At 43.1% G+C, this 19978-nt stretch overlaps 1 protein-coding gene and 1 pseudogene across 1 annotated transcript in view; one reads left to right on the forward strand and one right to left on the reverse strand.

Moving 5' to 3' along the window:
- LOC119886498 (membrane-associated guanylate kinase, WW and PDZ domain-containing protein 1-like) overlaps positions 1 to 8634 on the forward strand; it is a 35061-nt gene extending 26427 nt beyond the window's left edge. Inside the window, exons 4-8 of the mRNA XM_038697274.1 lie at positions 1005 to 1172; positions 1373 to 1463; positions 2238 to 2381; positions 3900 to 4038; positions 6779 to 8634. Coding sequence (XP_038553202.1) covers positions 1005 to 1172; positions 1373 to 1463; positions 2238 to 2381; positions 3900 to 4038; positions 6779 to 8019 — 1783 coding nt within the window. The 3' untranslated portion in view covers positions 8020 to 8634. The remainder of the gene's footprint in view (positions 1 to 1004; positions 1173 to 1372; positions 1464 to 2237; positions 2382 to 3899; positions 4039 to 6778) is intronic.
- A 1529-nt stretch (positions 8635 to 10163) lies between these two features.
- Positions 10164 to 15515, reverse strand: LOC119886499 (annotated as a pseudogene).
- Positions 15516 to 19978: the final 4463 nt, after the last annotated feature.

A 19978-nucleotide genomic window follows, 5' to 3' on the forward strand; every position in this document is an offset into this window, starting at 1 on the left:
AAACAGTCAGAGAGAGAAATGGAGAGACGCAGCAGAATGGATGTAGTGGGTTATGCAATGAACAGATGGAGGGGCGAATAGGGTTTACAGGGACAAATTTGAGGCTGTGAAAGGGAGAAATTAGCAACAGAAAATATTGTGAACTTGTACCACAGTTCGGGGTTGATCCACACTCGCATACACCCATCCATTAACGTAGTCTGAAAATTAAGCTTGCCCCCACCAGTGCTGCAGCATTATTAGTTAACTTTGTACCTCATGGACAATGGACAATCGAAGAGTTAAGTCAAGAGGCTCCAAGAAGACTGGTGGAAGTGGAGGAGATGACTAGATTGGGGGGAGTGACCATGAGAGGAATAGCAGTAGGAGAAGAAGAGTGGAGTGGAGAGTTGTAATCAAATAAAGGATACCTGTAAATGGCCAAGAAAGATTAGCTTGTTAAGGAGAAGAAAGATTTCTTTATGCGACAGGAGTGGTGTAATGATGCTCTGTTTATGTCGTTACAGCCCAGCATTATTCGTTGATAACACAAAATGATTGAATCAGTGTTGAGATAAAAGACAGAGTAACCGGGAGCTTTTATATCCCTAGAGGCTGCAAGTGTGTATGTTTCCTGTTTGACATTTCACAGGCAGACAGGAGGGAGTTTCATTCTGCAGTGAGATGTATACCTTTTGGAAAAGAAACAGAAAATGCGCCGCATAATTCGGGTGTCCCAGATCTTGGTGGCGGAGGAAGCCTGGAGGCTGTGGAGCTAGTGGTGGTCCCTGTGGGTCGGCTAACGCTTGTCTACACCAGCGCTCGCGCTAAAAAATGAAAATGTTTCACATTTGAAATATAGATTTAATTCCATTACACAGTGTCTTCCAGGACACCAGGGACACTTCTGTTGGAGTAATTTTTATGGAAATTTTAATGTATGAAATTAGGAGCTCCATGGAAAAAGCAAATGTCAGTAAGATTTACTCAGTTAGCAAGAAGAGTTTTATGTTTGCATGAGGCAGACAGGTTCCTGCCTTTTGGTCTAGACTGAAATATCTCAACAACTATTACTTTTTTTCTTTTCACTCTCCCTCAGAGTCATCAAATGCATCTTTGTTGACCAATGCGGAGAAGATCGCCACTATAACCACCACTCACACACCTCAGCAACAGGCTGCACCTGAGGCCAGGTAAGGGGCACACTGGGAAATTGAGTGTTTTGTACAGAACAAGTATAGTCATTTTAAAAAGGCAGTAGAACGTTGGGTTTTTCAGATGAAGTGTCAAAAGTAGTGCAGATTAAATTCCTCATTTAATGCCTAAAATGTGTTATGTCTCTGACTGATTGACCCTTAAACATTTCACACTGACTGCTCTCTTTCTGTCTCAGGCTCAACACCAAACCAAAACAGGAATCGTTTGAATTTAAAGCCCCGCAAGCCCCTCCTCCCCAACCCCCAACACAGCAAGTCTCACCTCAGGTAAGGAAGGACACTCCAATCATCCATTCACCTGTCGCTTCATTCATACATCCGTTCATCTCATGTTTCCATCGAGCACCCCAGCAATCTGCACTCCAATCTGCATACATCCATCCAGCTTGTACCAGCACCCAAACATCTATTCATCCTCCATCCCTTTGTGCATCAACCATTCCACCCACCCACCTTCCCAAGGACAAACAAAGTGCCTGTTTTTATTTTTCCCTTTACGTCTACCTGCTGCCGTTATCAGAGTCCATGCATTAAGGAAAGCCTGTCTGCTTTGCAAAGTAACCCCTCAGTCCACTGTGTTCGCTGCTGAATTAATCTGGCGGTGTGGAGATTGCTCTCACAGATAGCATTGATCCCTCAGCAGAGGAGATTAGGAGGGCGTGAAGACAGGAGCTGCTGTGGCTGTCTGCCTGTCCTTGTGGTGCCCCCCCACCCATCCCCACTCCCTCTCTGCCTGTATCCTTTCTCTTTGTCCATCCAGAGCCCAAGGCATCAATAATTCAGCATCCTTACACCTGAGCATATGCATGTACACACACATACACACACATACATTCAGAGGGTCTGGCACACCTATTAAAAAGGTGTGACTTTCCTGAAGGTGGCATTTGTCCCATGCTCCTGAAATAGAAGCCCACTTCAAAGGACAGACACACACTTCAAATCTGAATCACAAACCTTGATGCAAATGTGTCTTTCTCTCTCCCTCTCTTTCCGTGTGTGTGTATGTGTGTGTGTGTGTGTGTGGTCTGTTTTCATCAGGATGCTGAGTTCTACTCAGTGGACCTGGAGCGAGACAACAAAGGCTTTGGCTTCAGCCTGCGGGGAGGAAGAGAATACAACATGGACCTGTACGTGCTGAGGCTTGCTGAGGACGGAGCAGCTGTCCGCAACGGAAATATGAGGGTAAAGAAACAGTGTACTAACTGCATTCACACACCAAAAATCATCAAATGTTTCCAATTATTAGGCCCCATTTAGACAAATAGAAGATGCTTTGTTTTCTTTGCAACTTTCATATCCGAAGAGTTTGTTTTTTTTAAAGTGGCACTCCTGTTCTAGGAAGTAATACCCAGCCTCTGAAAACAGTTGTATAATATATTCTGTCCTGGAGGAGTTTTCTAAAGTTTGAAAAAATAACCCCTAATGATGTCTCTCACAAGTCTTCAACTTTGTGGAAGGGCAATACTAATTCTCTGTAGTATTTTTTAATATTGTTTTGATTTAGAAAATATTTAAGTCCCTTGAAAAGGAATGAAGTAAATGAAGAATAGTAGGATTCCAGTATGAATGAGCTGTGTGAGAGACGTGATTATACTCCCACATAAACTTTACACTAATCAAAATTATGTTATCGCACAATGTACCCCCAATTACTGCAAACTAAACTTTGCTGAATATAAACACGGTCGCCTACAGGCTAGGGCACATTGAGTGAGTGCAGTATCAAAACACAAGGCACACAAACATTGCAGAGTCATGGCGCATACCTGCTGGCAGAACATGTCCATTTTTTATTAATGAACGTGTCTCTACAAGTTGTAAAGTGCCATTCATACATGCTACAGAAGCTGTCATGAATCTGTTATATTTAACCTTTATTTTGATTAATTGCGTAAACCAGTAGCACGTCCCCGCAGGGTTAATGGATTCTCCCCTCTTTGCATGGGAGACATACGCAGCCTGTTCGCTGACTGTGTATGCATGTGAGAGCTATAAGGGAGTTTTTGATATCTGTTATTATGCTAGAGTTAGGAAGTGTGTAGGGTGTGCATGTATTTGTATGCACTTGTACATGCTTATATGAATACATACATGTATGTTTGTGCACCTTGTTAGCAGAGATATTAATAGTAGCAGCTCTGTGAGGCAGAGAGAGGTGTCAGTGAGAGATCCATATTCTGCCAGAGAGGTATTCCCTCGGCGCAGACAGCACTGACGGATAACCTGAGGCGTGGAGGCAAAGAATCGGGAAGCAAAAAGTGTTTCTTCTGGCTCCTGATTTCCTCAGTTTCCTCTCTCTGTGTCTCAGTTGCTGCTTTTCGATGCAATTTGCCCTCTCTGGAAACTGTTGATTTTGAAAAAAAAATGTTTCTACTGTGCGGTTTACAGATCAGAGTGTTCAGAGTTGAGAGTGATATGTAACTTCTGCTCAATCTGTCCTCCCTTTCCTTCTTTTCTGCTGTCATTGTGTCTCTTTGAACGTTCGTGCCTCTCATCTTTCCTCTTGTGTACTTTCTTTCCCCACTGTCACTTGTTTTCCGCATTCTGTCTTGCACTGCTGTCTCCTCTCCTTTTTCTGGTTTTTGCTATTTCTCCCTTTCCCCTCTGATTTACCCCGTTCTCCCTCTCTATCTTCACCTGTAACTCTGTCTCTCCTCTCTGCCTCCCACCTTTCCTTCCCGGTCTTCTTCCTTTCCACAGGTCGGCGATGAAATCCTTGAGATCAATGGCGAGAGCACCAAGGGCATGAAGCACGCGCGGGCCATTGAGCTCATCAAGAGTGGAGGCCGGAACGCCCATCTGGTGCTCAAGAGGGGTGATGGCTCTGTGCCTGAATATGGTGGGTCAATCTACGAAAACATTCCCTTCTCCCCCATCTTCACACCCTGAGCCTGGGGGACGCCCAGTGGACGATTGTGGGTCGAAGGGGAAATAACTGTATTGCCCTCCCAGGACCCTTCACCCATCCATGGGACAAACCCACCAGGGACAGGGAGGGGGTTGGTTTGTCTTGGGTGTCTTTCTGGTGGAGGTCACTCCTGGGCTTTGGGATTTTGAGGGGAGCAGGGGTGGAGGTGCTCCTGTGGGTGCTGTTACCCCCTCCTGCTGTCACCTGCTCTCTGTTTCCATGTCATCCAGCTGTCACTTTTCACCTTCTGGCCACTGAGCAAAAGCACTCTGCTGGGACTTTACAGAAAGGTGGTGGGTCTGATGTCAGTGCCACATGAAATCAGAAACTGTTTACAGGGTGGTTTGAATGACCAGAGTAGTAAAAATCAATGTTTCTTGTGGGTAAGAAGTAATATTGAGTGCTCCAAATCCTCATCTAGCGTTAAGAGGAAAAGAAAACTCATGCATCCCACGATAATGTCGGACATCTCGCAGCTTTGGTTAGGACGTGACACAAGCGTATTTATGATATTTATTGAAGGTGAATGTAAGCTACTGAACTCTTTGAGTGAGAACTGTATTGCGAAGAGAGAACATCTCACTATACTGTGCTTGACATTACTCACTAATCCATGGATTTTATTTGCACCCACTGTTAATGTCATTCAAAAGCTGTGACGATAGGAACTCCACCCATCCCCATTCAAAAAAAGAGTTGCTCCAATTATATAGACGTTTTGTACAGTGATTAAAAGAATAGAGGCAAGTATTTTTGTTCCATGTACAGAGCCGTGAGTCGAAGCCACATATTAATGGATAAAAGTCTATTGCTGCATGAACTTGTCTTTTTTTTTTTCTCCCTTCTGTTGTCTATTTTCCATAATATTTATGGAGCGTTTCTTGTTTTTATCGTATTGACCTGTTTTGATTGATAGTCACGAGTCATCATTAATGTTTTGGGGGGATTTTTGTTACTTTTTTTTAAAGTGGAGATTCATTTGCCTGCCTGAAAAGTTCATCAATGTAATTTTATTTGCGCTAAGAATGTGCCGTCTTAACCTGCACCTATATGACATCATGTGAACTTGTATATTTTGGATCATTGTTTGTACTTTTTTAGTTGGCACAACCTTTGACAGTCTTGCCAGTATTCCTTTTGATTTCTGTCAGCAATGTAAAACTGCTTCATACGCCGTTGTTGTGGGTGTGCAACTCTCACTGTCTTTATTTTTTGGGTTTGGGTTTCTGCTGCTTCTGTGTCCACATGTTTAGGTATGTGTGGGTTATTGTGTCTGAGTGCGTGTGCGCTTGGTTTGAGGACTTTTCTCTGTAACTGATGGTTTCCACTGAAGGGTGAGGGCAATTTCCTGGACTGTCTCTTTATTCTGAATGACTCAATGATCAAATAAACACTTTTTTTTTTTCATTGAAAATCAACACAATAATTCTCCTTTTCTTTCTTCAAGTTGGTTCCAAGCGATCTAAACCCTGTGCTTTTGTCTTTTTTTCTTTTTTTTTTTCTTCCCGTATTGCGCTGGGCTCTTGTCTTCCTTCAGGGATGGTCGCTTCCCATCTCACTGCATGTATGAGAAATGACAAGATGGGGGAGGCCTCTGTCCTCCAAAATCAGACCACGGTTTGTAACTGTCCTCCCCTGTCGTCTGGCTCTCCCTCCCACTTCCTGTCTTTCTTTTTCTTTGTCTCTCTTTTTCTCCATCTTGATCTGTGTGGTGTGGCCTCAACTCACCCATGCCAGTGCTCTAATCCATGCGTACAAATCCATTCATCCAAAATGCATTGCCAGTACTGCCGTAGCCGCTGTTATGGATACTTTATGCATACATCTGCGCCAGTTGCGTTTAACCTTTGAGCAACGAGTCTAAAGGTGAAATGAGTGTAGCTTAAAATTTTAATAGCTTAAAATTCACACTACTTTAGACCATCAGAGGACACCCTCTTTGTTATTAGTAGTTTTCTGCTGTAGTTTGTGCAGTTTGTAGTCTTTCCTTAAAATGCAGACCTGAAGACGTATTTAGAGTAGAACTGAGTAGAAAAACTGTAAGGATTAATCTTAAGAACCTGATAAGGAACTAAGCATTGGGGTGGCTGCTTATGTAGACGATTACTAGACTATCAGGGTGAATTTCCTAATAAATTCTCCATGTCTTGCCGCCTATACCGCACACATTGTTACAGCAATACAGCAATAGTTTTTGGATCTCATCTTGAGCATTTTATTTGCTTTAAACATTAAAAAAGTGTCTGGCATCATGGCAGTGCATGAAAGAGCATGGCTAATCAGTTCAATCAAGCAGCATCATCAACATGCAGCACGTTGGCACTGACTGTAACCAGCCTCCAGTCCAGTTGGCCGACCAGCGAAGTCCTCTTCTGCTTCAGAGAGATGACCCCAGCTAGACCTTTGTTGTTGGTAACAAGTCTCTTCAAGCAATGGCTGCCTTTGTGTCACTGCCTTTTATTGTCATGTGTAAGCTACACTACTGTTTCACCCATTGGATGTGCCATCGAGCCGTCTTTGCTGGCATTAACATCAGAATGGCTTCCATTGGAAATGTTCTAATCTTCATGTCTGAGTTATTTAGCATGATTAATGTGAAAGCAGATAGGAGCTTTTAGAGTCTAGATGCATGTTTGATACCCCTGCCCTCGTCTGTCACACTGTGTTGCAGACGGCAGCCCCGACAACAGCATCGCAGCCAACCCAGCCTCAGGGTTACAAAACGCTGCGGAAGTGAGCGCCATGCCCTCAACCAACGCGCCATTGGAGTCAAGCTACCCACCAGAACCCCAACAATCATCCCGGAGCAAGAAGGAGCCGACCCGCCACTCTACCGGCACCGGCAAGCACCATCATTCCAACCACCGCCACCGCTCTCCCAATAAGAGAAAACACAAGGGGAGAAAGTCCACAGGGACGGACAAGTCCAAGGATGGCAAGGGAAGTGACGGCCACCGTCACCATTCTAGCGGGCACCGCCGCCGCCGCCACCGTTCGCCTGACAAGGGGCACGGCCGGTCACGCAGTGCAGAAAACACCCTGGATGGCCATCACAGACAACACCGTCACGGCCGCTCACCTGAGAGACACCACGGTCAACACTCCTCCTCTCATAACCGCCACCGCTCGCCCTACCGCTCTCCTTACCGCTCACGCCACCGTTCGCCTCACCGCTCGCCTCACCGCCACAGGTCCCCCCATCGCTCTCGGTACCACTCCCCCACCAGACGTCACGCCCACTCATCAGACCCCTACCGCCGGTACACCTCCCCAGAGAGACAGACCCGCAGCATGGAGAAGCCCAACGGGGATGAGGCCGTATTGAAGGAGCCACCCAAGACTCCTGAACTCAGCCTCCCTTCTGAGGACAGCATCCTCCGTGAGCCCCCAGCCCTGGACCGCCTGAACAGGGAGGCCACATTTTCAACGCTGCACAGGGAGGAGCGCCTGCATGGGGAGGACAGTCTGCTGATGAAAGCCTACACCATGGAGACAGCCTACAGGGGGAACGGCCTGCTGAGTGACCTGGCATCCCGCAACCAGAGAGACGCCTACAGAGACATCACCTTGCCCAGAGTGCGCACCCCTGACTCCGATTCAGCCTATAAGAAGTACAGCTCGTTGTTGAGGGGGCGCTCACCTGAGAGGACGGTGAGGGATGGGCGCTACGCCAGTCGAGGTAGTACCCCCGAGCCACAGTACCGTACACGCAGCCTTGGACGAGATATTTCCCCAGTCAGGAGCTCCAGAAGGGATGACTCGGAGGACGAAGAGGACGATGACTATTTGGTAGAGGCTAAGGTGAGAGAGTACTTCAGGGCGCTCAAGACCGACACCAGTCGCTCATCCAAGCCAACGCTCCCTGAGCCCAAGAAGACCTACAAGGATAACCCCAAAGACCTGAGCATCTGACTGGACGGCTGACAGCCAATCACAGCCTCTATCCACAAAACACCTCAAGTACTCACTCCCATTACCACTTGGTTCTACAGAAATGCACCCAGTTAGATACACAGAGATACACACACTAGACATAAAACATACACGCATACACACACACTTAACAATGTTGAGTTACTAACAAACATTGATTCCAAAACGACTTTTAAGTGTTTGTTTTTTTTTGTTTGTTTTTTATTGTATGTTTCTTTTTTTCTTCTTCTTGTTTTTGGTTAAGCATTCTACATTTACAGTAACTCAGACTTTTCCAGAAAATGTAAAACCATAAAAAACAATGATGTGCCTAACAGTTCCATTAATGAGCGACATTTTGTTTTTGATTTGATATGTGACTGGCATTTTGTGCCGCACTGTCAGATGATGAAATGTATGTACTTTTCCACGAGGATCCCATGGAAGTACCGAGCACCTGGATCACCGGTGCTCACGATGATGCTGTGCATGTCTTTACCGGATTCAATGTTTCTCTCTCTCTCTCTCTCTCTCTCTCTCTCTCTCTCTCTCTCTCTCTCTCTCTCTCTCTCTCTCTCTCTCTCTCTCTCTCTCTCTCTCTCTCTCTCTCTCTCTCTCTGCCTTTATTCTCTTGCTCGCTCTCTTTCTTTCTCTCTCTCTTTCTCTCCCCCAGTGCCACTGTTTTTTAGACATTTGACCAGACTATAGCACAAGCCTGCATTTGTTTGTATATTTTTGACAGTTTGCAGTATGTGTACATTCAGAGGTGATCATTTTAAATGAATGAAGGGAAAATTAAAAGTTAAACTATGATGATGCTGATGATGATGATGTTCAAATAAAATAATATATTCAACAAATGAACAAGAATGTGGTTGTTACGGTTCAGTTTCTTTGGTTATTACAGACGTTGGAATCGTTTTGAGTCATTGAAGTTCCTGGTTTAACAATAGAAAGATGTAGTGTAAGTGTCATAGTGAGGCAGATATTGGGTGGCAGGTAGAAATTGTATCGTAGGACTCTGTAGAGTACAGAGCTCTCATTATTTGGGCAAACCAAAGACAAAAGAGTGAGGAGGCTGACATTGTTATCCCAGGCCTCCCAAAAGTGTGTGTGTGTGTGTGTGTGGAAATGAAGTCTTTGAAGAAAAGTAAAGCAAAGAGCTTCCATCCTTTCACAACTTCAAAGCCTGGATAGAACAGTCTTAAAAAATGTTCCTCCACTCCTCCTCTCACTACTTACTTTGTGCCGTTTCTGTGCCCTATTTCTCCTGTTGTCCTCAGCACCTTCCCTTCCTCCTCTGCCTGTATCTGTCAAAAGATTTGTTGGTCGGGGGGAGGGGGAGGATAACTGTAAAGATTTTCTGAGCTTACATCATGAAGTTTCTTCCAGTTACTGTAGCACATGCTAAGTTACTTAATACCATATGTTCAAAAGTGCATTCAAGATTACCCTGTAGACACAATCTGCAGCTCATAAGACGAAATGGGAAGCAGAGATGAAGCGTCATGATCAAACGTGTCAGAGCTTTTTTTGGCCCAGTTTCTCTGCAATTCAACAGGGCCTCAATGCATTTTACTCCTTTTGATCCAATGATCTGAAAGTGTTTTTACATGACTACTTTAATGGATCTTGCTGCATGCGCTAGTATGTAACACATGCGTTCTCACACATGCCTCATTTAGATTATTGATTACAAATTAAATTAATACCCATAATTATATATATTTTAATTTTATAGTATTTAACGAAGTCCATTTTTTACTCATGTGAGAAAGGGGTCTTTTTCAGGACAAAGAGACATAGAGGAGATGTTTGTATCCTGCAAACACTTTTCTGTTCTCGCTCCTCTCTCACAGTGAAGGGGGAAGCAGCTCCTAAATAATGGATGCAATCCACTTTCCAGCAGCGAAACACTCTCCTCCCCTCTCTTTAAATCTCTCTCTCCCTCTTTATCAGGACATACTCCACTCCTTCCCATCATCAAATGCAAGAACAGAGCTCCATGTTTTATTGCTTGTGTGACCCCAGAAATGATTAACAACCCGTGTCTGGTGACAATTTATCATGTCAGTGCCAGGCAGGAGGAAGGGACGGTAATGAAATAACATGACTACAGCCCAGCGCGGCAACAGCCCGCCGGGTCATACCTCCATTCTACCATCAGCTTGGCTCCAGGTGCTCTTGCTCAGACCTTGGAGACCCTCTGCCCCCCGTTGCCATGGAAACACCGATTCAACAGGCTCTTTCCTCAAACTGACTGGAGCAGACAAGAGTTGTAGTCACGTAAACAAGGCTGAGGGAGGAAAGTAAATGAAAAGAAAACAAGTGCAGGGTTATTTTTAGATTTCAAGAAGCGTTCACTAAAGAGAGGGAGAAAGCGTCTAAATGTTGGAGTTACTTTTCTCACAGGAAGCTCAGCATCCTTTATAACAAGGCTGTTGTAGTTCCCACTGCTGGGCATCCATGCTGCTGTCATTCTTTGTCCTAATGCTGTTTCTGTCTCATGCTCGGCAGTGCATGGAAATCGGCCTTCTCAGGGAGAGAGGGGTGTGGTGGAGGAATGTGTTGTGGCTGTTCAAAGGGCATTTCATGCAGTGTGTGTTTTTCTTATCATGGTTACAGAAACAGCACTCAGTAGGATATGGTGCATGTACATGGCGCTTGAGGCTATTGTGGTGGATGGTTTTATTAAGAAGAAAAATGGCTGCAACCTCTTGCAGTTGTCACACTAATCCATCAGCACCTGTTCCAGAAATCCAAATACACTGTGTCTCATAAGATTAAAGTCAGTCATTTTTAATTAAATTGTGCCTTTTCTTGCTTTAGTTGGAGCCATCCAAATCTTTTATTTAATCCCAATGTAAACTTGATAGAATATCTTTGGCATACCTTTCAAAATCCACAAATAACTGATTGTTTAATTTCCCCTAACAGCTTGTCGTATTGTGCTTGATTCAAATCTCCACAGTTTAAACAAATAAGAGACATTTTACCTAATACTCTCATCAGAGCATTTTTTTTATCATTCGATTCACACCTCTGTCCACCATCTTTGGTTCAGACTGAAATGTCTCAACTACTGGATGGATTACCAAGTAATTGTGACATCCAGCCTACTGACTTTGGTGATCCCCTCATTTATTTCTACCATAAGGTTGTCATTATTGTTATGAGTGAAATATATTAACAGCTATTGGGAAAAGATTAGGCTACTCTGATGATGAATTTTATTTATGCTTTTGTGCTGCCAGTGGCTTCATATTTTTTGCTTCAAATGCAGTTATCTCACTACTGGATGGCTTGCAATGACATTTGGTACAACCATTCATGTTCCTCTAAAAATGAGTCATAATAATTCAACTCATGACATTCCCATCAGCCTCAGCTGTAGGCCAACTTTGTATTAGTGCTAATTAGAAACCAGCTACAACACCTGGCCAGCACCAAACAGCAGACAGACAGATTTAGCATCTAGCAGGTGTACACAGAAAAGCATTTTGCTAAAAGACACATATATATACCCCGTGGAGGCCAAAAGAAGAGTGACTAATGAACATTCATCAAGTCGCCAGAAATACAACTTCAAATTAATGGTAATGTTACTCATGTCCTTTTATATCAATGTTGCGCCTACAGCTTCTTGCCCTTTTTCACTGCATTTTGAATTGTCATAATGGGAAAACCACTGGTATTACTTTAAATGATGGCTCTGTCCTACTTAAACTCCCAAATAACCTATGAGAATGAGCCAGCATGCCCACCACAGGACCCTCAAACCAAGTGCTCTTCCCACTGTGACATGTAAAAATGTCAGTGAAAAGGGGCTGTTTAATACGGTAACTATAATCAGGTAGTGTACAGGTGTTGCTGCCATACAGATGCGACAATGCTTGGCAAGTGGTAAAATAAATCTGACTTTGTCCAATGGAAACACTTAGAGGAAAGTTGCATCCAGTAGAAGTGACTCATGACTTGATGGTGGTCTCGATCGAGGTTTTATGTCCCCACAATGACCGCTGTAGCCACTACTTTAGAGCTGTCAAGACACTGAACTTTTGCCTGCCTCATAGGTGTCGTTCCTCCTGGCTTCCCTCCTCTGGTGAAATGTGTGCATGTATTGCTGTCTAACGGGTAAAGAAGCAAATCCCCGACTTGTGCTGCGTGTGGTGTGCATATTCAAGTGTATTGCTTTTTTTTTCATGCATACAGTGCTCCTGATCAAAGGCAAATTACAGTACACCTCATGGTAAGAATAATGCAGTTTTAAGAGTGACTCATTCACTTTTAAGGGAAAAAATGGCACTCTGGAAGCTGCCTCAGACTGAGCCAATAAAATAGTTATACTGTCCTAAGAAATGCATGCGGAAATGTCGTCTTTGCCTGTTGCACTGTTGAATGATTCATTTCAAACTTTGTGTGCTGTCGTTCAGTCATGGTTATTTCAAAATGGAGATACTATCCAGACCTTGTGGTCAGTGTTTTTATTAAAATCTTCCTTTGGAATATGTTACAAATTGTAGACATTCAGTTTTTCTTACCCAAAAATAACAATGGGGAAAGTCATTGTTATATCCGTACTGAGTCTGCAAAAGAAGTGTGCTTTAATTTTTGTCACTCTCATAAATGAAGGCATTGCTTTAAATATGAAGGCAGGTGTTTTGAGTCCGTTTGATGGAGGGCACACTGGAGGCTGGAGGACACAGATAATGCTTCCTCCACATCACAGCGAGGTCGTCACACAGTGGCGAAACTACTTCACGCAGGTGTAGATCCGAGGATTGTAGCGAGCTGAGCTCTTTCGCAGAGAGGCAAAGCAGTGTCAGAAACAGCTGGTACCTTGCAACATTGGCATATGGCACCCAGTGAAAAAGGAAGTCCACAACCATGATAACCTCCATGTGTGTGTGACTACACGCTTGGCCCTCTGGGTGGTCTCAGGAGACCCAAGAAAAAACAGCCTCAGACATTTCAGTAAATGCCCCAAAACCACAAATGTTTACATTCAAGTGGCAAAGCCCTCTTGCAACTGTAGTAAGTATGACTCCTGTCCATTAGGTGCAAAGTAAAGTCTGCATAAGGAAGAGGTCAGGGCGCATGGAGGGGTTCGACAAAGTGGGACTTTGACTTCCCGTTTTCTACCAACAGTCAACGTGGCTTTCTTTTAATCATGGCCCCTATAATTCCCTAACCATAATCAAGTGGTTACTATTGCAACCATGACGACGAAGGTCCCCTAACCTTAAAGGTGCAATGTGTAAGAAAAAAACAATTTTAGTTTTAAACATTAAAAAAATCAACAGAATGTGAACAGTTCTGACATCATGTCATAGACGTCTATGTATTGTGTTGCAGAGATATCTACTGAAGTTAGTATGCTAACCAGCTAGCCACGGCCCATCTTGTCTTGTAATACCACTTGTTTCCCGAGAGGCGATAGTGAGTCACTGTTTGATTTGTAATGGTTTTAAAAGGCATTCAATTCAATTATGGTGTCCTGCTAATCAGAAAATGCATATGTGCTGTTCGGGAGCGCATGGACAAACAATGTATTTTGTCGTTTAATTTGGAGGACTTGTTGGGCGTTGGACTCCTGTTGGCCGGTTGCTCCCTCTTAGACTGTGCAGAGTAGAGAACAGAAGGATGTAATGGTCAAGGGGATGGTGAACAGACAAGAAACATGTAGTTCACAAAGAACTTGTTGTTGATGGGCTTTGTGGTATATAGTCAGCACAGCATGATCACTGCATGCATTCAAGAATGTAATGGGACCAACCAATGAGAGGTGGCACAGAGCAAGTGGATGCCATAATTGAGATGAAGAGGTCCCCTGCAACACTGTGGTTTCCCCAAACTGTAAGTTGCTGATGGACTTACACACCACCACACACCTTTCAACAGCAAGTACCACGAGAGAGCAATCTCACCACGAAACCTGTGGTGAATCGATGCACTGGTTGTAAGAGCACAGCAATGACCGGTGTGTGTGTGTGTGTGTGTGTGTGTGTGTGTGTGTGTCATGACCCTGCAGTCCCCACTGTGTGTCTGTGTTGTCATCAAAGTCAGAGAGGAAATCAGTCATGTGTGCAGCACGGGTCTACAGGCAAACATGCTTCAAAGCTCTACCTTCCTTTCAGCACCATTTCTTTTTTTAGATTTGACAATGTCAAGTTAAATATTGATGCTCTGAAGTTGCCTTAAAGGAGTAGTGGAGGGAGGGGGAGAGTGTTACTTTGGCAACCTACAAAAGGAGTATTGAGAATTTTTAAGAGGACATCAGACAATCTATCCTTGCTTTACTATACCAGTTGTGATAGTATTACTCTTACATATAAAATGTCAAATAGGTTGTAGCCAAGCTATTGATTTATTAGTTCTGAATGTTATATAAATTCATGGACACAGAAGGTTGTGGACCTTGGATAATAGCACTTGCACTTCAAATGATGTGGACTGAATTTACAACTACCAGTGCGCAAGCTTCTTCTTTAACAAAATCCTTTGTGTGAGGCTGCGTCTCAAGGCTAAATTATTTTTGCATGCAACAATACAAACACATGCACCACATTAGAAGTCATACAAATGCAAAGGGGGATCAGGCACATTTTGTGAAAATCAATATCACTGTGTCTATAAATAAATTCCTGTGTAACCGCCATATGTAAATCGAAATTTCCTGACACATTTCTGAATGCACAACCTGCTTCATAAATATTTATGAAGTCACAGACATTTGACATCCATATGTCAATTGTATGTGGTTTGATTTGACCTCACAAATTGAATTTCTCCCTACCCATATAATAATCAATGCTGTTCTAGAGACTTAGGCAGGTTTGGAAAAATGCTGTAAAGAAAGAATTCTTTCAAAAATAGACATGTTAATAGATTATATTTATCAGTTAACAAAATGCAAATTGAGTGAAAAAAGAAAAATCTAAATCAAATCTATATTTGGTGTGACCACCCTTTGCCTTCAAAACAGCATCAATTCTTCTAGGTTCAAGTGAACATAGTTTTCAAAGCAGCAGCAGGTAGGTTGGCCCAAACAAATTGGAGATCTACCCACAGTTCTGTGGATTTAGGCAGCCTCAGTTGCTTTTCCTCTCTCTTCATGTAATCCCAGTCATGCTGTAGAAAACATTTGGGCCAATCAGATGCCTCCCAGATGGTTTTGGCATGATGAAGAAGTATCTGCCTGTACTTCTCAGCACTGAGGAGACCATTCATTTCGTCCAACCCCCAACTTCGTTTGCTGAAATGTGGCGCCTAAACTGCTTCACTGTTACCTGCAGACCCTCACTATTGTACCGCTCTCCAGCCCGCCGGCGAACAAACTCCCTTACGCTGCATCCAATATTTCAAATTTTCAGTTTCAGTCCAGAGCACCTGCTGCCATTTTTCTGCACCCCAGTTCCGGTGTTTCCGTGCATACTTGAGTCACTTGGCCTTGTTTCCATGTCGGAGGTGACTGAGCTGATTGGACTGCTGGACATAATCCGATCATGAAGGGAAGTAAGCATGAGTAGTCTTTTATTTGCTGAAGTGAGTTTCTTTGGCTGACCACTGCATCTACGAGCTTCAACAGCGTATCTGGAAACCCCTGTCTAGCTTGAAATTTCTGCCTGGGAGAGACCTTGCTGAAGCAGTATAACCACCTTGTGTCTTGTTGCTGTGCTCAGTCTTGTCACGGTGTGACTTTTGACAGTAAACTGTCTTCTGCAGCCTCACCTTGTTAGCTGAGTTTGGCTGTTCCTCACGCAGTTGGATTCCTCCTACACAGCTGTTTCTGTTTCGGGTAAAGATTCTGTTTCAACCTAAATATTGAATTGTTGATCGTTAGCACCTGTTTAGTATAATTGTTTAATCATACACTTGATGATATGCTTACAAATCCCTGACTTTGTACGAGTGTACCTAGAAATTTGTTACTTTTAAGGCAAAGGGGGTCACACCAAATGTTAATTTGATTTAGATTTTTCTTCTTACTTTAGAGCATTTTTACCACACGTGCATTACAGCGTTGCACAGTATATGCATCGTGATATTATGCATGAGTGATAGTTTTGTGATGAATATTATACCATAAATGAGTAATCATTAACTCATTATTTTCAGTCTTGTAAATCATGTGATGAAACTAGAAAGTAGAGGAATGCTGACTGAAACAAACTTAGCTATTTTCTGTTTTTCTCTTTGTAATTCAGTTGGAGCAGAAAAAAATACTAATGATCATTTTTATTTAAAATATTAGCAGATCCACCGCCATTGGCTGACATCTCTCATGTGAATGGCTAAAATGTGGCAGGACTGCTGTCTTTGGCTCAAAGCTGTTTGAAAAATGGCTAGTGGTTGTAAAGCACTGCAGCTTCAGGCTGCTCAGAGATACTATATTTGGTCCACTGGTCTCCGATACATTCCGACCACAGCTGGTTGGCCACGGAGTGTGTTAGTGATGTGATGTTGGTGTAAAGAAGCCATCTCCTGGATTTACTTCCCTTTCAGTAACATAACTCTTACTGAATGGACTGATACTTCTCTAATTGGTCCCTTGAGTGAAAGAGCAACTCTGATTGGCCAAAGAAGTAAAAAGAGTAAAACTCTCTAGTTTGACCTGGCTGATGCAGGGGATTCAGCTGAAGAGGGTCCATCATCTTCATACTGAGTACATGAGCGCTGGTTCTGTTTTTCACTGATGAGGAGGGGGAAGAGTAGAGGTTTGATCCTGAGCTCCCAGAATACTTTGGCCTCCCCTCAAAGAGAAGAGAAGCAGGTTTTGGGACCCAAACCACAAAGTCTGAAATTGGTCAGTTGAAAACTACCACAGTACAATTTAATCTAAATTAGTTTATTTTAAATTAGGCACTGAACTACATCAGGTTATCCTGATATCTTTAAAGTAGAGCCTGAAAAGGAATTATTTAATTAATAATTTGGTTTAAGGTAAACATGTGGGTAAAAAGTAAAATGCAAACACAACAATCTTTTAATCAGTATGTATTATAATGAGCAGCCATTAAAGATAGTAAGTCATCAACACAGATGACTTATTACAGGTTACAACAAGGTGGCTGTTTATTCTGGCAATCAGAATAAGCTACGCTTTATTAAGCGTATTAAATATTCTCAGTGTGTGGTGTTTGTCAAAATGTTGTTGTCAAAATGTTAACATCTTGTGTCTGCATTTTTTAAGCCCCATGGGCAGTCAAATATTGCCATTATACAACTGAGTACCTCGAGAACAACAAATAGTAATATCCTTAGCTCTTTTTTATTTCACTCATTCCTCTGAGTTTCATTGCATAATTAACTGTTATATACACCATCAACAAATTTAGTAGGTATATTACTTGTCACAAACATGAAATGACTGATTGATGTAATGAGGCAGTGTCTATGTGGTACCTTCTTAAAGGAGAACTCCACCAATTTTGCATATGAAGATCAACTTATTTGTCACAAGGAGCATGGCCAAGTCTGTGTAAATGAATACGACTTGTGATGTCATCAGGGTAATCTCAGCCTGGGCTCTCTTTTATCAGATTTATGAAAGAGAGGCTACGCTTCAGACATTTACCAGGCAAGGAGGCTATGACAAAAACAATGCTATTGGTTACATTTATGGGAAATGTAGGATCCATGGTTTTTGGAGCTTGACCTGTACCAGGGACTAAATGCACCAATACTGATCATCCTTTTTTAAATCTGTCTCATGTGTCATCCAACTTTATGGATGTGAGATATTAAATTGCTGAGAAGCCATTTTTTAAAAGCTGGAATTAGCTTGAGAAATTGGATGTGGGTTGCTGCATGCGGTGAACAGAATGTACTCATAAATTCATAGTAAATGCAGCCGCTTTCTCTGGCTGGAAACCCATGTCATTGTAGAGGAAAACAACATTTTATTTAAATAATGGCAGATAAAAGTACCATCAGCAACAATGAGGTACTTTGTGAGTCCCACAGTGTCATCTTGTGGACAGTTTAAGACATCACACTCTCCCTCCCTAGCATCAGGCATGAAGCTGTTAGGACAGAGTCAACAAACCACTTCCTGTGGCAGACATACTGTCACCTCCCGAACTATAAACCACAAGCTTGAGTGTGACTGATGCTCTAAAATGAGACCAATCTGGGTCGCCCCCCATTCTCCTTTATAAAGCAGTGAGTTTCCTGCCAAGGTGTCACACATTCAACCTGAAGGACTCTGTCAGAGAGAGACGGATCAATATGTCACCAAAGGAATTTGAGTGTAAATGTGTTTGTTTGTGTGTTTGTCATAGCCAGGGTCAGGGGGAGATGATGTTCTGAAGCTTCTTTGTTCGTGGTATTGATTCAGTCTAGCAGAGAGTGAGCTGATGTCACACAGTAGAACTCCGGGTCAAGGCCGGTACTGTTGTGGCAACACGCCCTCTACTGCTCGGGTGAAACATGTTAAGAGGTTTGCACAATAAGGTTTAATTCAAGCTGCTTTTTTAAAAGCATTTTTATAAACTGTTTGTTGAGTAGATCTTTTCTTGAACCTTTGTCTCCCTGTATTTAAAAGAACACGCACAACCTTGAAATATTGAATAGGCACCAAACTCCTGAGTGATTTATCTTGTGTGCTGGAGGTGAGCGAACAAGTCTTATCAGTGGAGTTGAGCACACTTATAGTTTCCTTTTCTGATGGGAGCTCTGTGCTCCTCCAAAAACAAATTCACTTACTGCCAAATGGTTTGTAAGGCCTGTGAGACTGACAGATGATTTAGTGAGTGATATAAAACGTCTTACAGCAGGGACACATGAAAGATGGGAGGCTCTGCGTGGGTCGATTCAGTGTTTACTACATGAAATAGGGTGACTCACATCCCTCCCTATATGCGCCATGTCTGTCCAACAAACACACTCGCACACAAACAACACATGGTTTGCTTTCAAGTTGAGTTAGTGCCCACTGCATGCTGCGTTTTCCATAGCCATTTATGCATCACTACATCAAAGTGCCAATTCATCTATAGCATGGTGGAGTTAAAGACAGGCTGCAGGGGCTAGACACAGAGTCATCAGCAGAAACCGGCACAGAAATATGCTGAGCCAACACAAGTTAAGCATTTTCTCATGGCCCTTTTCACAATTATTTCCCTCTTTAACAGCAGCTGCTCTGTAATAACCACACTGTAGGAACAGCACAAGCTATAGTTAAAAGGGAAGATTTGTGTTGAGCGACAGCTTCTATTACAGTGAACCATACAATTCAATGAGGTTGATTTGCTATGTACACTCCACACAGAGTCAACAAAACATAAAGCCATTGTTGAAATTAACTGACTTAATTCAGTCCCAAATGTGTGGCTTTGGCATATAAACTGAGCCCAAACATCATCTAATGTACACAAACTGAATTGCTTTTGCGGGGCAGGGCACACACACATAGTCGACCTCCACCACAGGGGAATTACAAGGAGATCCACACAGCATGCTAATAAGCCTGCAGTCAGCCAAGAAAAACACAAATCAGATATGCATCTGCGTTTTGACCTCGCCACTGGCCTGTAGCAGAAAACAAAGTAGAAATAAGACAGGTACATTTTGAAAAAAAAATCATTTCCACAAACAATAGCTTTTAATGTGGCCTGATTATTGTCATCGTGCCATAGCTGTATAGAAGTAGTCTGTGAGACTTTTGTTTTCTGCACAGTACTCAGACCTATGGTGGCACTAAGCAGTCCTGAGACTGTTTTAGAGCTTGTTCTTTGTTGCAGTTCAACAAAGGCTGTTTGGCCTCTTGAACAAAGACAAGTACGCTTTGGGTTGACTGGTGGCTGTAAACTTCCTGCTGGTTGCTGTGAACCCGGTATGGAGCGGCTGACCAGAGGAAACTGGCTACTTTGGAGAGGGCATGCAGAGGCGGTCATTACAGAAACCCAGCCTCCATTCCTACCACTGGGTAGACTGCTGCAGCTGGAAAGGACTAGTC

The sequence above is a fragment of the Micropterus salmoides genome, unplaced genomic scaffold (genome assembly GCF_014851395.1).
Source record: "Micropterus salmoides isolate LMB-PRFRI ecotype aquatic unplaced genomic scaffold, ASM1485139v1 Ms_hic_scaffold_4, whole genome shotgun sequence".
NCBI lineage: Eukaryota > Metazoa > Chordata > Actinopteri > Centrarchiformes > Centrarchidae > Micropterus > Micropterus salmoides.